Source organism: Cenococcum geophilum, assembly GCF_001692895.1.
Source record: "Cenococcum geophilum 1.58 unplaced genomic scaffold K441scaffold_44, whole genome shotgun sequence".
NCBI classification, from domain to species: Eukaryota; Fungi; Ascomycota; class Dothideomycetes; order Gloniales; family Gloniaceae; genus Cenococcum; species Cenococcum geophilum.
Genome location: NW_027137602.1, coordinates 227,139 through 240,476, shown reverse-complemented (window position 1 = coordinate 240,476; position 13,338 = coordinate 227,139). Strand labels below are relative to the sequence as shown.

The 13,338-nt window shown below is 32.9% G+C and overlaps 1 protein-coding gene across 1 annotated transcript; it reads right to left on the bottom strand.

Moving 5' to 3' along the window:
- Positions 1-10,789: 10,789 nt before the first annotated feature.
- Positions 10,790-10,999, bottom strand: K441DRAFT_577891 (uncharacterized protein; the record flags this gene model as incomplete). The annotated part of the gene is made up of 1 exon (XM_067644267.1): positions 10,790-10,999. A coding segment is annotated over one exon (210 nt), but the record flags the coding sequence as incomplete, so codon positions are not given.
- Positions 11,000-13,338: the final 2,339 nt, after the last annotated feature.

Below are 13,338 nucleotides of genomic sequence, written 5' to 3'. Positions count from 1 at the left end.
TTAAAGTTCTACTAGCACGCTATCCCTATATTCTTAATACTCTCTACATATTAAAAAACTGTTATTATGGCGTTAACCTATCTAAAGAAGTATAAGAAAGATATTAACCTAGAGATATAGGACAGACCTATAACCAACTTTATAACTATTGAGCAAAAGGAGCTAAATGGATTCTTATTACACTGTATAGTATACTATAAAGACAGCAAATATAATAATACTATGCTATAGTATTGTATAAAGGAGGACTTTATTAAATAGATAAAGGAAATATAGGTTTCTATATATAAGGATCTTATATAGGACTTCCGTAACTTCCTTTGGGAGTATAGAGTATTTATCCCTATAGATGGGGGAGGTATTAGAGATAATATTTAGGAGTATATTATTAAAGTAAAAGAAGAACATAAATAGACTCTATAAGAGATTAAGTACCAACTACGCTCTATAAAGAAGCTTAACTTATAATGGAATCTAAATAATATACCACTAAAGACACGCCCTAATTCCACTACTTTAGGCACGGGTTCTAACGTTCTACATTTATTACCTCCATCGCCTCTACCTATATCTTTAGTTCCCTAGTATCCACTAATTTAACCTACAACTTTAACTACTGCCCCTTAACCTAAGCAAGCGCAAGATTAAGTACTACGCCCTATTCTATTAAGCTCTATGTCCCTATTATAACCTCTAATACAATCTTAATATGGCCTAGGGCCACTTAGAGGTATCTTAAAGTTACTTATAAACCTTATAAAGCTCTATTTAGACTAGAAAAAGAAGTTTAGCAGGGAACTGTATAATATTCTTAATTTAAAGCTGCGTATCTTCTATAACTATTACTAAAAGGTTAGGCTAGAACCCAATTAATATTATAACGCTTATTCTGTTATGCTTAAGGGCTGCGCTAGTACCTTCTATTATAATTATTTGGTAGGAAAAGGATACGATTTTAACTATATAATATATAAGTTAAGATACCTATCTAAATACGGTTGCTTGTAACTAATTGGGTCAATTACGTAAGCTAAGCGAGCTCAGGAGATCCATCAAATTTCACCTGTAGAAGTAGAAAGAAGAAAAAAGAGAAAACGATTAAAACCAAAAACCCCCCCCCGTGATTCCAACACTGATTAGTACTGCACAGATCAGCAAGGTTTAATAAAGAGAGGCACTATCTAATTCTCTAGACCTCTTGTCAAAGGGTAAGAATTAAGGTATTACTTGCTAAGCCTAAAGGCCAGTTTGTGAGGTTACTCGCGCTTCTAACCTACGTCTATTACGCCTTCAGAGCAACTAGTTTATAGGTGTTTTTACGCTTTTAGTCTAACTGTCGAATTAACTGCGGAACTAAAAGATGGCTACCTTCGCAACAAATACTGACGCGATGGCTACCTCCGCGATAAATACTAAAAAATAGGAGACTAGAATCGACGCGACCGTAACCGACATTAAGGAAGTTAAAGCATTCGTTAATTGGCGTTTATCAATATACAAGGAGAATGGATGGAAGAGATTCGACTTATAGGAGAGCTTTATTAACAATTTCGAGTCGTTTACAAGGGATATACTTAATGACCTTAGCAAGGATCGATTAAAAAAGATTAGGGATTACCTCCGCGAAAATGGCGTATACGTACGGAAGGAGGCAAGGAAGTCAATTACAGACGGTCTTTTAGGAGTTATTCACGAACTAACTCCCTTAAAATGGCCTACCGATGACCCTACTAACGACCCTACTGACGACCCTACTGACGACCCTACTGACGACCCTACTGACGACCCTACCGACGACCCTACCAACGACCCTACCCTAGCTCTACCATCACTATCGACTGCCCCTGTTTAAATTATTTAGCCATCAATTACCTAAGCTATAGACCAGCTCGCCCTACAAGGAAACTTTAGAAGGGAGATTACTAACTTAACTAAGTTCTATACGGATGAAGTTAAATACTTTAGTAAATAAGACAACTTCGATTTTAAGTTTAAGATTTTCCAAAACTACTGCCTTTAAGCCGGCGTCCCCAAGCAAGCGTATATCATTGCTATCCTAACTATGCTCCGCGGGCTTGCTCTTAAATACTACTTTACCTACCTTAAGGATCTCAACCTTCTCGAAAATGTATATATAGGCCTTAAATTATACTTTAAAGGCGATGAATACAAACGTAATATCTTATTAAGGTGGAATGCGATTACGCTTAAATAAGTTACTGCTTAAAAAGGGACTTAATACAGGCCAAGCATTTTAGATATTAATCGACGAGATGTGGTAGCTACAACGCGGGCTAGCAAAGGACCTTTAAAATGATACGATATTTTATAATAAGCTCCTTACTATGTGCTAAGATGTATTAGCTTGTAAACCAGCCTGTTTTTAACCTGCTACTACCCTTGCCGGCCTTATTAGTGACATTAAATCCTTAATCGCAACGTACGGTAAACAAGAACAAGAGATTAAATCATTCTATACTGACCGACGATACCACCCCTCTAACCAACGATACCCCCCCTCTAACCGTTAATACCGTAATAAGGGTAAAAAGTGCTTTATATGTAGTAAACCTGGTTATTGGTCTATAAACCATATAAAGGATAAAAGGGACCGAAGAATACGTTAATATATCTCCGATTTTAAGGGCAGTAACGGCAATACTAAGGATAATAACGAAGATTACGGAGCTTCTAACTTCTATCTCGATATAGAACCCTATTCTAGTTATCACGACGACCCTAAGGTAGAGGCGTTTTAGACCGAATTTATAAGGGAACAGGAATAGAGACTACGGACTTATTTACTAGTACCCCTTTCTTTTCTTATTTCCTAGTTGTTGCCAGTATCTAAATACGGTTGCTTGTAACTAATTGGGTCAATTACGTAAGCTAAGCGAGCTTAGGAGATCCATTAAATTTCACCTGTAGAAGTAGAAAGAAGAAAAAAGAGAAAACGATTGAAACCAAAACCCCCCCCTGTGATTCCAACAATACCACTTTAAAATAGAAGAGAATAAGCAATAGTATATATTGGAGTAGAGAGAGACTACCTTTTTATGGATTATTGCTATAAACCTAGGTATTTCTTAGCTCAATTATCTTTAAAAGCTCTTTAATTAACTTTAGATAATTTAACGTAGTTTATCCAAATTATATTAAGAGGATTTTAGCCTACGCGATTAAGTTATTAGCGCATGCTAAGGTGTTAAAAAATATAACTGTTTGTACCAATTTAATGATATAATTGAGTTGTATCCACGGGCACGAAATACATATAGTATCGTATACTTATTTAGATGGTGACTGTTTCTTATATTGAAGCAGACTACGTAGTCTATATACTGATGCGACCTCCCCCTAATTAGTTAGTGCTTTAGGGGTGCACTAGACACGTAAGTGGGTGGTTAGTGCACTAAACGCGTAAACGCGTAGTTGGTGTACCGAACGCGTAAGTACGCGGTTAGTATAACAGGTGCTGTAATTATACACTAGCGGTACTTAAAAAATGAAACCACCTATATATAGCCTCCGTAATTGCTCTAATAGAACTATAAAATATAAAAGAAATATATAAGAAATCTATAGGAGATCCCTCCTAAGGTGCCTTCTAGGCTGCCTTTTAGATGGTGCTTTAAGCTGGCCGTAAGTCCTGCTTATAGTCCGTAAAGTAAACTATACGGCCTTTTAACGGGCCGCAAATAAACCATAAGTGCTCCGTTAGTTACGTTCCACCTATTCTATAACCTTTAGATTAAGCTTATTTATATTAATTAGGGCTTTTAGAGCTTAATACAGTTTTACCTTAGTTATAGCGTCCGCTAGGTTGTCTCCGCTGCTAATCCATTTAACCTCTATAATCTCACGTTATTTATAGGCCTAATATAAGCATATTAGGTTGACTATAAGCCTCTTCTTCTATATTATACCTAGTTTAACTAGGTAGTTGTAAAGGGACTTTAAATTAGTGTATAAAACTAGGGGTAACTACTTTAGTTATAGAATCTTCTAGACCATTAATTTGATTGCGGCTGCTATATTAAATCTATAAGCTAGTATATATAGTTTAGAAGCTAGTATACTACAGGTTATTTATTTGCACTTAATTAAGGACTAGTATAGTATATTTACGTCCTAATTATGGTCCGTAAGTATAATTATAAAGCCAATTTATAATAATAGGTCTTTATTATTAGCAAAAAAGGCGTCTATAAATGCTAGTAAGCTAAGGGAATTTAGGTCTAGTGGTATAAAAGTAAGTCCCCTTACTATATTATTAATTTGCTACTAAATACACTTATTAAGCTATTTAATATTTTCCTTTTATAGGTCTGTTGCCTAGGCTATAAAGGATAAATTATAGGCAGATTTAGGTTAACAGACTATAGTAATATAGGCGCCTCTTGCACGCTATATAGCGTATTAGTCCTTTATATTTACAGTCTTACGGGTTTCTCTATAGGAACTAGTAAGGTCTATAGGCTTTACTATAATAAGCTTTAGGCTTTAAGCTTAGCGTTCCTAGGTTAGCTTAATTAGGTTACCCTTTTATATAATTAAGCCTCTATTAAACTTAATTAGAGTTTACTTAGTTAACTACTTTTACAGCTTTACTAAAAACTTAGCCTTTTATAGTTTAGTTTCTTTAGCGTCCATAAAGGTCTAGTCCACTAGGAAGAGGGTATTATCTATTTAGAGTCTAATAATACTAAGGCCGTTTAATAGGCTATATAGGAGGTAGGGGTTGTAGGTTAACTATTCCATTTTAAGTTTACTAATGTGGTGCTAGTAGTATATTTTAAACTAATGGTTTCTAGCTTCCGGTACTCTATATAGGGGTTTTATAACCTATAGAATTATTTCTAGTTATAGGTTAAGTTCACGGGGTAGTTATATAAAGATATCCCTACTTAGGTAGGTATTAGACTATATATAAGCTTATAAGATATCCCATAAATAAAGGGCTACGGGTATTATTTACTATAGCCCCGGCGTAAGTATAAGTATAATCTATTAGCTAACTCGTTAAATTATAGGTAATTATATAAGGACTAAGTCCTTTCCTTAATCGTTATAGGCTTATATAATAAGCCTTAATTTTTAAAAGCTTTATTAGTATTAGGGTGCTTAATCTTATTAATAAAGCGTAAGTTAAATATACGGACGCCTTACGGAACGTCTCTCTCCGTTATAACCGCAAAGACGCCCTTTTTAAGTAGTCCGTTAATCTTTTTATATTATAAGTCCGTAAAAGGGGTTTCCTATACTAAAACTAATATATTTATAGGCAGAGATTACCTTGCGGGTATTCCTATAGAGGTTAGGTAATTCTTTATTACGGGGTTCTTAGTTATAGGGTATTTTTAAGGGCGTCCTTAACTGCGCTTTATAGTAGGTTTTATTAGTTTAGTAGGTTTCTAGGGGACTTCTAAGGTAGGCAAGGGTGCTTCCAGTTTATCTAATTTAGTAGTTACTTTTAGTTTATCTAGTTTAGTAGTTACTTCTAGTTTATCTAGCTTAACGTTATGGGCGTTTTTAGGCTAAAAGTAGGGTTTTATAAACGTGCTTCTAAAGCTAGTTAGTCCGCTAGGAAGTTATATATAGCATATTTTATTTTCTACAGCTAGTAAATAGTAAGGTCTAGTCTACTTACCGCTTTTACGCTATATAAGGACTTTAGAATTAAGCGGGAGGTTATATACTAAGGTTATATTAGGTCCGTTACGGTAATATAGGGCGTTATTAATAGTTTGTTTAGCCTATAACTTAACTATTTCGGCTATTACCTTCTATATTATAGCTGCTTATTCTATAATAGATGGGGTAGGAGGGCCTAGGTTACTTATCCTTAAATAGGCTCCATAGACTAAAAAGATAGGTACTAGTCCGTTAGGGCTAGCGGTATTATTAACGGCTTTTATAGCTATCTGTAGAGCTAGTTCCTTTTAGATGTTCTTATATTCGTTTATAATGATTTAATAAGCTTTCTATAAAGCTAAGTAAGCTTACTTAATAAGCCTAATAAACTAATACGCCTTAACTAGAACAGCTTTTGTTAATATAGCTATAGCTATAGTATATTACTGGAATTCCTTACTAATAAAGTTCCTATTAGCGTTATAGGTAATATACTTAGGAGGTCTAATGTATATATTAATCTAGCAGGTCCATAAAATATCCTAAATATACTTTATAAATATATTTTACAACTAATAGGCGGCTTAGTAGTGGGTTGCCTTATTAATTATATATAGTACTAGACTGCCATTAATATATATAATATCTATATACACTAAGTAATTAAAGTTAAGATCCTTATAAAGGGTAAACTTAAATCGGCCTAGGGAACGTCTATATTTCTAGCAGTAGGAGCAGTATTTAGTTAGGTAGTTAATTACCTTCTTATTAACATCGTCGTGTCTAAAGCGTTTAAGGACTCTATATAGCTTTTCGGCTAATAAGTAGCCGAAATAGTAGTATAGGTAGTGGATCTCGGTACTAGTAAGGTAGCATAGGTTATAGTTAAAAGATTCCTAAATATAGGTCTATAAGGTCTCTCCCTATATAAGGAACGGGTGTCTAAATTGTTATATAATTAGTAGGGTAATATACTTACTTCCTAGGGTAGTTACAGGGCTAATTAGGGTGTCCGTAATATTATTATAGTAAACTTATAACCTATCTATATCCGTAAAACAGAGTAGAAAAGGGGTGTCTGCTTTTACTACGTGGAAGTTAACTAGGCTAATTAGGGTCTTTACTGCAACTAATCTAATTAATATAGTTAAGCCGATGCCAAATTAGACGTTTACGGCCCTAGTTTGTATAGTATTAATATCCGTATTATTATTTATAGTGGTCTTATATACAAGATATTATCCGTAACCTATAGTAGACTTCTTAGAGGCACCTATATTAATTATAACGCTATAGAATTCTTTAGCGGTATAGCGTTCTATAGTAATATATGTAAATAGGTCCTATTCACGGTCTGTAACGTCTGTAATAGGTCTAATAGGTGTACTTATAGGTTAGTTTTTAGGTGTAACTAAGTATATAAAGGAGCGGTTGGCTAATACGGTTATAATATTAAAGGCTTAGCCATTTATAAAAGGTCTAAAAGTAGTTAGGAATGTTTCTAAGGTCTCCTATTTCTAAGTATTTAAATTAAAGTTAATTATAAGGGCTTCTATTAACTTATTAGGAGGCTCCTCTTTTTCCTTTTCTTTATATTCTAAAATAAACTAGTTAATCTAGCTATTAAGTCTCTTCTTAGACTTATTATATTCTTCCTAGGTATACCTTATAGACTAATATTCTTCCTTACTGTATATAAAGCACTTCTAGCTAGTTTATTTATAGGGGTATACTTTTATATAGGGGTTGCTGCGGGGGTTATAGGTAGGACTTAGTTAGTATAGGTACTACTAGCGGTAGCGGCGGTTTATAAAGTAGGCATCTAAGTTAGTTTATAAATTTTATAGGTTTATAATAAAGGCTTAAGTACTACCTAGCGGGTTTAAGGCTTTATATATTATAATAGAGGACTATAAATTATTAATAAGGCCGGCTATAGTATCTACGGGCTTATAATAGGCGTATTTATAGGGTTCTATTTCCTAGTAAGCCGTAATAAGTTTATTATATAGGAAGTTGTCCGTTTAAAGCTTAATATTAAAACCGTGCTATAGGTAGCAGAGGTCTTTAATAAGGATTTATAGGCACTTTATAGTCGATTTTTTAGTATTCTTATCTATTACGGTTTATAACTTAGTCGTATTCTATTAGGTAAAGATATTATATTTATATTCTAGTCCTTTAAAGTAGTTATATATGGCTTTATATAGCTTATTAAAGGGAACACTAAGGGGGTTACTCTTAAGGTTAGTGTAGTAGTAGTTAAGTGCTAGGCCGCGCAGTATAGTAGAGTAGGCTTAGCTAAACTCCTATTTAAAAATATTAGCCTTCTAATAGAGGTCTATAAAAATAGTTAGTTTAAAGTTAAAGTTATTATTTTTACCGCTATACTTAGATTTATCGGTATAAAGCTTAGCTAGATTAGCTAGCTCCTTACTGTAGGTTTTTACTTAGGTAGGTTGTAGATCTATAACTTAAATAACGGCGAAAAGGTTTTAATCCGTATTTTAGTTTACGGGGGTATTATAGTCCATAATTTAGGTTATAGGGGTATTACGGTCTGTAACCTAAGTACTAGGTATACTTTAGCCCGTAAAATTAATTTTAAAACTACTTAAGTTTATAGGATAAATTTAGTTAAGTGGGTTAGGTATAAGGCTAGCAATCCTATTAAGTTTAGAAGAAGTAAAGAGTTCTTTAATAGCTTTAACCTAGTTTAGGATTTCCTCTTTAGTCTATTTTATTTGGTCCTCTTTATATAATATATTATATAAAGACTATATAATAGTAACTTATTTATTCTTCTTAACCTATATACCTGTTAGATAACCTGTATTCTCTAGTGGCGTAGACCGTGCACGAGTCACGTGCATTGTAAACCTCTTTATCTTAGCCCGAGGGCCCTAGGTCCAAGGTCAATCAACCTCAAGACAAGATCATCAATCAATCAACCCATTTTATCAATGAACAGCTCAATACGAGTTACGTGACAATACCTTAGTAATATAAGAGGGTCTATAGGTTGTAGATAGCTATAAGGTTATAAGCCTTAAAAATAGCTTCTATAAAGTCTACAAAGTCTTCCTTATATTATTCCTATAAATTATTATTTAGGAGCTTAAAGTGTCTGTATTTAAGGATTTTAAAATTAATATAGTTGTTAACGTCGTCTATAAACGTAAGGTCGACTCCTTAACTCTACTTCTTTTAACCTTCGCTAACTTACTTACTAATATCTACCATACTATATAGTGTAGTATAGTATATAGTAAGTAGAAGAGGTCTTATTATATTCTATAAAGGCGGTTAACGGGTCCATAACGGTTTATAGGAGGGTAAAGAGTCTCTATAAGGGGTCCGAAAAAAGGTTAGAGGTATTAAAAGGGAGTATAGTAAGGATAGGGGTTTAAGGTTTAAGGGTAGGGGGGTTCTATAAAGGTCTATATTTATATCTATAACTTCTAATAAACTATACTAAGACTTAAATAAGTATATAGGGTTAGTAATAGGTCCGTAATTCCCAACTTCTAACCTTTTAGCAGGTTGTACTAGGATTAAACGGGTAGTCGCTATTAAGTATTGCTTAGGGGGGGTATTAAGTAATTGCTAATCTATACGCGCTTACTAATTAGTGTCTATACCAATTTAATAATATAATTAAGTTATATCTATAGGCACGAAATATATATAGTATTATATACTTATTTAGATAGTAACTGTCTCTTATATTAAAGCAGACTATATAGTCTATATACTAATGTGACCTCCCCCTAATTAGTTAGTGCTTTAGGGGTGCACTAAACGCGTAAGTGGGTGGTTGGTGCACCGAACGCGTAAACGCGTAGTTGGTGTACCGAACGCGTAAGCACGCGGTTAGTATAATAGGTGCTGTAATTATACATATCTCTAGTGCCTTATTTAGGTTTGCCTTTATTATTATATTTACTAGGTTATCTTAGCTATTAATTTATTAGATCTTAAAGAGTTCTTAACGCTTATAGGACTGCCGAAATGCTATAATATTAATTATAAGGCGCTTCTCTTTTATAGTACTAAGCTTAACTAAATACTTATAGAGGGAATATAAGTTAGTGTATACGATTATAGGGATAACGGGAAGTTTAAGTTAATCTATAATTATCTTAAGGGTAGTTCTAATTATAATTACTATATTAACTCTACTAACTATTTTATATATCTCTAACGCTAAAACGCTTTAAGTAACATATTTACTCTTAGTTAAGCTCTAATAAATAAGATTGCCGTAGATTATAAAGTTATTCTCTCTAGTAAATTTATTTGCTATAATAATCTTATATCCTAGCTAGGAGCTAAAATCTTTATTGTTTATAAACGATCTATTAACAAACATAAATAGCTTAGCGGTAGGAAGATTAATAGGCACGTAAAGTAGTCCCCAATTAAGATAGTTTATTTACTAGAAAAGACGCTTATTTAGGTTAAGAATATTATCCTTAGTTAGTTTCTAGTATTAGGCGGCAATAAAGAGATTAAAGAAAGCCTTAGGTTAATAGATAGAAGTAATATAAGCTCTATAAGCGCGTTACTCTACATATCCTTACTTTAGACAATTAACGTTAATAATATTAATCTTTTTACCTTAACCCTTCTGGCGTAAAGCAATGGAATCCTTATTTAGGGAGAGGATGCATTTATTAAAGAGTAATAGTGTTATTAAATTAAGTTTTTCCTTTGGCTTTGCTATAAGGTTTACCTTTACTAGCTTATCCTCTTTAAGGGCTAAGAATTAGTCGTCTCCTAAAATAATTATATTATTAGTTTATATGCCGACAATTCTAAATAGAGTTCCTATAGTTATAATAAGGAAGTAGGGATTAAATGTAGAAGTAGTTATTAAAAGCTTCTCTTTATGGTGCTTGTTATAAGTAGCCTACTAATAGGTTCCTGCCTCTGCGATTCCATATAATGGCTTAAGGATAACCATAATTATATCTTTAGGATATTAGTAGTGAATTTGCTCTAAAAGATATGCTAATATTAAGCGCTAAAGATGCGTCTCTAATTAGGTGTAGGCTTAAGTAATATCTTATAAATAAACTGCTATTCTATTCTTTATTAAGGAGGGAGCTAGCGCAATAATAACTCGCTAACTAGCTCGTTAAATCGTAGGAGATTATATAAGGATTACCTCCTTACCATTATTATTATAACCTTGGATAATAAGCCTTAATTTCTTAAATAGGGTATTAGTAGCTTTGCCCTTAATCTCATTAACTATTCTTAACTTAAAGGTGCGAACTCCATTAAACTTAGCAGGGTTATACTTCTTAAATTTAAAGACTCCTCTTATAATAAGACTATTAATCTCCTGCTTATTAGATGCTTAAAAAGGAGCTCCTAAAGTTATAATACGACCTTTCTTTTAGAGCTGTTTTATAAGCTTAAAGTTAGCCTTCTCTTTAGCTATTATAAAGGCCATTAATAACTCGACTCTGCTCTTAATAGTAGCAATAAATTACTCTTTAAAATTAATAAGGTGTTAGCGATTTTATAATCCCTTTAGGCGACCTCTACCGCGTTATAGTTGCGGCATATCTACTATAATTATATTAGGATTGTAATTGCCTTCTAGGGCATGCTAATCATAGTTCTCCTTTAGGGCATCCTGTAAAGGCTTAGAACTATCATCTTTATAATAGGGCTTAATAACAGTTAAACGGAATTAAGTGGGTCTATAAGGCATCTAAATAGTATAAGTTTAACCATTAATTGCAATGAGTTTATGTGGGCCTAACTATTTTCCTTTTTCACGCTATACGCGTACCTTAGATTATAGTGGCAGATTAAGCGTAGTTAAGGTATTTAGGCCATTTCTTATTCCTAGTACGTCGTTAACCTAGCGCGTGGCGTAGAGACGTTATACCTCCTTTATTGCCTTATAAATAGCCTTAGCTTATTATATAATAGAGGGAGATAGTAAAGAATTATTAGTTATTTAAGGATAGGCGCTAAAGACTAGTAATGTAAGTATAAGCCTATCTAGGCTAGCGGAATTATTAATAGCCTTAATAGCTATCTATAAGGTGAGCTCTTTACTAGCGCCCTTTAGTTTTAACGAAATAATTTTATATATACGGCGTAATAGCGTATGATATTACTTTACTTTTCTAATACTATTATATGCCTTAATAGGGACTTCCTTAACCTTAATTGCTGTTGCCTTTGCCTATTGCCGAAACTCTATAGATAAGAAGTTCTTTCCTACGTTATAGACGATTTAGTTAGGGGGTCCTAGGTAGATATTAATCTAGTATAATTAAAGAGTATCCTATACGTTCCTAGCTAATATATCCTTTAAGAAATATACGGCTTAGAAGGAGGTTAAGAAGTTAATAACTTACAGTACTGGCTTACTGCTAAGATATATAACGTTAATAATAATGCAGAAGTTAAAGTTATAGTTATCTTTAAGGGTAAACTTAAATCGGCTAGGGGACTTCTGGTTTATTTAGTAGTAGTAGTAGTATTTTCAAGTTATAAGATGCTTAATTACCTTAATCTTAACTTTATAACCTACTTGTTAAAGAACCCTAAGTAATTAGTAAACGGATAAGTGGCCAAAATAACGGTGTAGTTAACGTAACTCTAACTTAGTTAGGTGGCTTTAAGTAATACTCTTTTCTAGTTAATAAAGGAGTAACTAGGGGTAACCCTATTTGCGTATAATAGGTACCCAATTATCTCCCTAAATAAGTATATTCTTAAGGTTATCGAGCTTAACGCCTAATTTATCTATATCTTTAATATAAAATAGAAATAAAGTGTTTGCGGGAATAATATAGAAGGTAATATATCCTAAGGGGGTTTAGACCCTTATTATGCCGAGAGAGACTATAATACCCTTGCTAAAACAAATTGTATATTAGCCTGCCGTTAATTAGTTAATCTAAATAGAGCTATTAAGCTGCTAAAGAGCTCGAACTTAACATTCTCCTACTATAGATACTCCTACGGCTCTAGTATTTAGTATAATACTATAGAAGACGTTTACTAAGTATCTATTATTAAATAAGAACGTAGAACTCTCCTTTGGCTTATTAAAGATATTTGACTTTATAATAGAATAGAGCGTAGATTAGTTATTAAGAATAGCGACAGTTTGTATGCTATCTACCTTACTATACTTAGTAAAGTATTAGTTGGGAGAGTAGTCCTTAATTTCTATATCTATAAGGAGTTATTTAGTCTTATTAACCTTACTCTTAAGATCTTCTACACCTTTATATTAAACTAAAAAGCTTTAAAAGTAGGCCGTAGTAACCTTACGGTTTCCAACGTTTCTTATACTTTAGCGAAACTTATTATATGCCTCTTTTTGTCTATTAAGAGGGTACCTTATTAACTAGTAATTTGGCTTCTTATAAACGTAGCACTTCTTTTAACAATTACTTTAAAATAAACCTCTATAATTGCTTTATAGCCGACGTTAATTATACCCTTTTCTATATCCCCTACCGCGATATATTTAATTAGTCCAGTTATAGTTATGTTAATTATCTAGGTTAATTAAAGTAGATTAGGGTTAAGCGTTAAATTGCTATACTTTTTAAGAACGTAAAGCGGTGCTAATAGAGGATCTTAATTAAGTATATACTCCTTTATAAGTATTTACAGAATTAAAGAGGGTAAGGTTATTGTATAATTATAGCACCTGTTATACCA